General features: G+C 34.5%; 1 protein-coding gene across 1 annotated transcript; it reads left to right on the forward strand.

The window, feature by feature from the left end:
* The first annotated feature begins 1022 nt into the window (after positions 1-1022).
* LOC128311683 (olfactory receptor 52A5) lies at positions 1023-2017 on the forward strand. Its single transcript, XM_053202625.1, has one exon. The coding sequence runs from the start codon at positions 1023-1025 to the stop codon at positions 1968-1970; it is 948 nt and encodes a 315-aa protein (XP_053058600.1). The 3' UTR covers positions 1971-2017.
* Positions 2018-5429: the final 3412 nt, after the last annotated feature.

Genomic DNA, 5429 nt, shown 5'->3' on the forward strand with positions numbered 1-5429 from the left:
ATGAGAAAGAAGGAAATTCTTTCATTTGCAACAGTAATAATGGCCTTTGAGTACATTGTGGTCAGATTAGTTAAAGAGAAAAAGAAAAATACTGCATGTTATCACTTATATGTAAGTGGAATCTTAAAAAAAAAAAGCCAACTCCATATGGTTTAACATATATGGAATCTAAAACAAAACAAAACAAAACAAATGTACAAATAAAAATAGAAACAGATCCAAAAATACAGAATAAACTGATGGTTGCCAGAGGGGCAGGGATTGCAGGTTGGCCGAATTGGTGAAGAGGAGTGGGAGACAGAGGCTTGCAATGATGGGATGAATAAGCTATGTGGATAAAAGGTACAGCATGGGGAATATAGTCAATGGTTTGTAATAACATGTACAGTGACATGCCATAGCTATACTAGTAGTGAGCACAGCATAGTGTACAGACTTGTTGAATTACTATGTTGCATTTCTGAAACTAAAGTAATATTGTGTGTCAACTCCCCTGCAACAAGGACAAAAAGCCAAACTCATAAAAACAGATAAACTTGATAAAAACAGATATAATTGTGGGTACTAGGGGCTGAGGCTGAGGAAATAGAGGACATAGTTTTTTAGTAGATAAATAAGTCTTCCTAGCAATCTAATATACAGTATAATAAGTATAAACAAAAATATTATATGAAAACATCAAACTTGTTAAAAGACCAGATCTTCAATTATTCCCATCACAGAAAAGAAAACATAATTATGTGGCATTTTAGAGTATTAGCTAACACTACAATGGCACTCATACTGCAATATGTGAATGTATCAAATCAACATGGTATGCAAGTAAGCTTAGAAAATGTTTGATGTAACAGTATTTCAATACTAAAGGAAAGAGAAGATCCTGTATGTTTTATCTAACTAAATATACTTTGCTAAAAAAAAAAAAAAACGTAATTGCTTCTCATTTTTAATTCATGTCGTCTTGACAGGGTATAGAAGATGAAACAGCAAAACCAATACTTGATTCTGCTGACCAAATCATCATGCTCCTCCTCAATGGCTCAGTCTTTATGCCCTCTGTACTAACACTCATTGGGATTCCTGGACTACAGTCAGTGCAGTGTTGGATTGGGATCCCATTCTGTGTCATGTATGTCATCGCTGTGATTGGGAATTCCCTAATCTTGGGTATCATCAGATATGAACGCAGCCTCCATAAGCCCATGTACATATTTTTGGCCATGCTGGGGGCCACAGACATTGCACTTAGCACCTGTATTCTTCCCAAAATGTTAGGCATCTTCTGGTTTCATTTGCCAGAGATTTCCTTTGCAGCCTGCCTGCTACAAATGTGGCTTATCCATTCGTTCCAGGCAATCGAATCAGGCATCCTACTGGCAATGGCCCTAGATCGCTATGTGGCCATCTGTGACCCCTTGAGACACACCACCATCTTCTCCCAGCAACTCTTGACTCACATAGGAATTGGGGTGACACTCCGGGCTGCCATTCTTACAGTACCATCCATTATGCTCATCAAATGTCGTCTGAAACTCTACCAAACTACGGTCATCTCTCACTCTTACTGTGAGCACATGGCCGTTGTGAAGCTAGCTATTGAAGACGTCCGGATCAACAAGATATATGGTCTATTTGTTGCCTTCAGTATCTTAGGTTTTGACATAATCTTCATCACCTTGTCTTATATTCAAATCTTTCTCACTGTGTTTCAATTGCCCCAGAAGGAGGCACGATTCAAGGCCTTTAATACCTGCATTGCCCACATCTGTGTCTTCCTCCAGTTCTACCTCCTTGCTTTCTTCTCTTTCTTCACACATCGGTTTGGTTCTCACATACCACCATATGTTCATATCCTCCTATCAAACCTTTACCTGTTAGTCCCACCTTTTCTCAACCCCATTGTCTATGGTGTGAAGACCAAACAAATTCGTGACCATGTCCTGAAAATGTTTCTTCCTAAAAAACCTTAATCATTAGTGGCTCCTGTTACAGATATTTTAGGTTGATTCAAAGTAACAACATGAATGTGGTAAAAGTCAAATCTTCTACAGAGGTCTGTATTCAAACTTTGGAGCGTCTGCATGGCTCAGTTGGTTGAGTGTTCAACTCTTGATTTTGGCTCAGGCCATGATCTTAAGGTTTGTGAGTTCAAGCGGGCATTAGTTCTGTGCTTTCAGTCCAGAGCCCATTGGGGATTGTCTCTCTACCCCTACCCAGCTTGTGCATGTGCTCTCTCTCTCTCAAAATAAATAAATAAATAAATAAATAAATAAGTAAAACTTTAAAAAAATGTCTAAATCTCAGATGCTCACAACTGCAGGAGGCATTTAAAAACTCATGAAATACCTGGGAACTTTGGTTTGCCACTCACATATAGAACAAAGTTCTCTTGGGCTGAGATTTCAAATTGTTTTCATTTTTCTTTTGTTTTTGTTCTGTTTAAGACTAGAAATTCCTGTCTGGCAACACTTAGACTTACATAGAAATAAAACGTGAGAAAGACAAATCTTGATTCCTGGTAACATCCAAGGACCATGTCACATGTCAATATTCTTCAATAGCCAAACCAGCACGTAGCTATGTGCTCCTGGCTATGTCTCTTTTTCAATACCAGAGCACCCAAGTAGGTGAAGCAAATGTTAATACAGCTTAAGGGGAAAAAAGACAGCAACATGAAAGTAGTATGAGAGCATCCAGACAGAAGATCAATTAGCGACTGAGGACTTGAACACTATTGACCAAATAGACCTAACATGCACATACAGACTATTTCCCCCAATGGCATCAATACACATTTTCCCTTAGCACACAAGAAACATTTTCCAGGATAGATTACATGTATGATCACAGAGAAAGTCTTAAATATTAAAGAAGATTCAATAATAATGAGTGTATCTTTTCTGATTACCATATAATGAAAGTAGAGATCAATAGCAGAAGGCCAACCAGAATATTCATAAATATGTATAAATTAAATAACACAGTCTTGAACAACTAACTGATGGGTAATGGCTTAAAGAAGAAACCAGAATGGTAAGTAGAAAATCTCTTGAGACAAATGAAATTAAAACACAACAAACTAAAGCCTAGGGGACACAATAAAAGTAGCACTAAGACAGAAGTTTATAGGAATAAATGTCTGCATTGAAAAGATAAAAGACCTCAAATAAATGATCTAAATTTACACCCAGCTAGCAGGAGAAGAACAAAGTGAACCAAAATTAGCAGAAATGAAATAAGATTACAGCAAAAATAAACATAGTGGAGAATAGAAAAACAATAGGAAAAAAATACAGAAATAATAAGCTGTTTATTCTGAAGATATTAGAAAAGTTGACAAACCTTTAATCCTGAAGAGCGATAGAAGACTGATAGAAGTAAATCATAAGTAAAAGAGGAGACATTACAACTGAGATCACATAAAAAAAAAATCATAAAAGACCCTGATCAAAAATGACAGGCCAACAAATTAGATAAGCTACAAACACGGGTTGACATTTTATTTTTGTTTTTAAGCCACAGTAAGAAAAGAAGTTAGGATAGTCATTTCCCTTGAAGAAGTGACGACTGGGATGGAGAGTGTTAAGGAGCACAGGGGAAAGGTGGTTCATTCTAGGATGCAAGTAATGCGGTACTCCTCAATGGGGGGCTTACTGATTTACATCTACCTTGTGACAGTTATTTAAGCTGGACAACATATGATTTTTGTACGTATGTTAGAATTCAATAAACGATTTTTAAAATGTTAGCTACGTAAGTGCTCAGATATGAAATAAAACAATCAGAAAGAAGGAAAAGATCTGCTAATGACCTGTTGTACATCAAAGGATTCTGAAGAGACATCAATATAAAATGCAGTGTGAGATTCTGGATTGGATTCTGGGGAATAAAAAACATACCTAGGAGAAGTCATTCTTTGGATTATTGTCTACATGTGAATATGGCAAGTACATTTGGTGATAGTTTTATTGCAATATTAGGTGCTCTGATCTTGGTTATAGTATAGTTAATGCAATAGAATATCTATGTTCTTGGTCAAGAAACAGAATTACTTAGGAGCAACCATGTCTTCAAAGTACTCATAAATAGTGCAGAAAAAGATTATCTATCTATATATCTATCTATTCATCTATCTATTATCTATCTATCTATCTATCTATCATCTATCACCTATCTAGCTACCAAACAATAAAGCAAAATGTGGAAAATAGAGACAATTTCTGAATCTGGACTATTCTTGCACAATTCTGTACACTTTGAATTATATCAATATAAAGCTTTTTAGAAAGCTCTTTTCTTGAAAGTATTCTTAATTCAGTAAAGGATGCAACACTCACTTACTTGTCCATTCCAGAAATATAATCATTGCTTCTGATGTTGGGCTCCACTGTATGCCTACTCCATCACCAATCCTAGTGATTATCTACTAAATAATTCTGAAATACGATCTCTCTTTTATATCAGTACTTATTCCCAATTTAATCTTTCATGAAATCTCATGAGAAATGAATGATATTTTTCATCATTCACTTATTGGTATTTATTTATACATCTCACTTCTGAAAATTATGACAATTAGCTTTCTAAATTTGAAAACAGATATATCTCCATATATTATGTAATATTTTTTTCAAGATGCTCTGAATTGCTTGCATTTTTTCCAGAAAATAAACTGCTCAATGCATCTCTTTCTTCTATTCTATATGCAAACATATACAATTTTGCTAGCCTGACTGCTATTCAGATTTTAGAATTTAGTTAGGAGTTTCTTTAACTAAGGAACATTGGCCATTTCTCTTTTTTTTCCTATAACCCTTCTAAACTTTTCACAGCATATATCACATTAGCTTCCCCTTCCATTTTTTCTTTATGCAACTGCTTCTTCCATATAGATCACATCTGATTTACCTGTGCTAATGACCTGGATATTTAATGATAAATGTATATTGAATGAAGGTATGAGAAAATAAATACACATTAAATTTTTAACCAAAACTTACGTAATATATAAGCATTAATTTTTTACCATAGCATTATTTATATATTCTCCAACTGGAAGAACAAATATAGGAAGAGGTGTTCCAAACTCAAATAACTTAAAGAAATATTTTATTAAATATAATATTTATTAAATATAATATTAAAATATTATATTTTCTTTATTAAAGAAAAAATTTTATAATGCCTGGTAGTAATAGCCTTGTATCCTAATTATAACTTCAAAAGCATCCATAATTAAAGCCATGCATTTATTTCACAACAGCTGTATATATATAGTGTACCATATTAAGTAATTTGTACGGACTAAGATGTCTTAATCCATAGAACAAATGTATGAAGGTAGAGATATGGAAACAGAAACAGAGAGAAGTCTACTAGAATGCCTCCAGTACAGAGTTAAATCATGGTAGAATCTGGTTTCAAAACTA

The sequence above is a fragment of the Acinonyx jubatus genome, chromosome D1 (assembly GCF_027475565.1).
Source record: "Acinonyx jubatus isolate Ajub_Pintada_27869175 chromosome D1, VMU_Ajub_asm_v1.0, whole genome shotgun sequence".
Lineage (NCBI taxonomy): Eukaryota > Metazoa > Chordata > Mammalia > Carnivora > Felidae > Acinonyx > Acinonyx jubatus.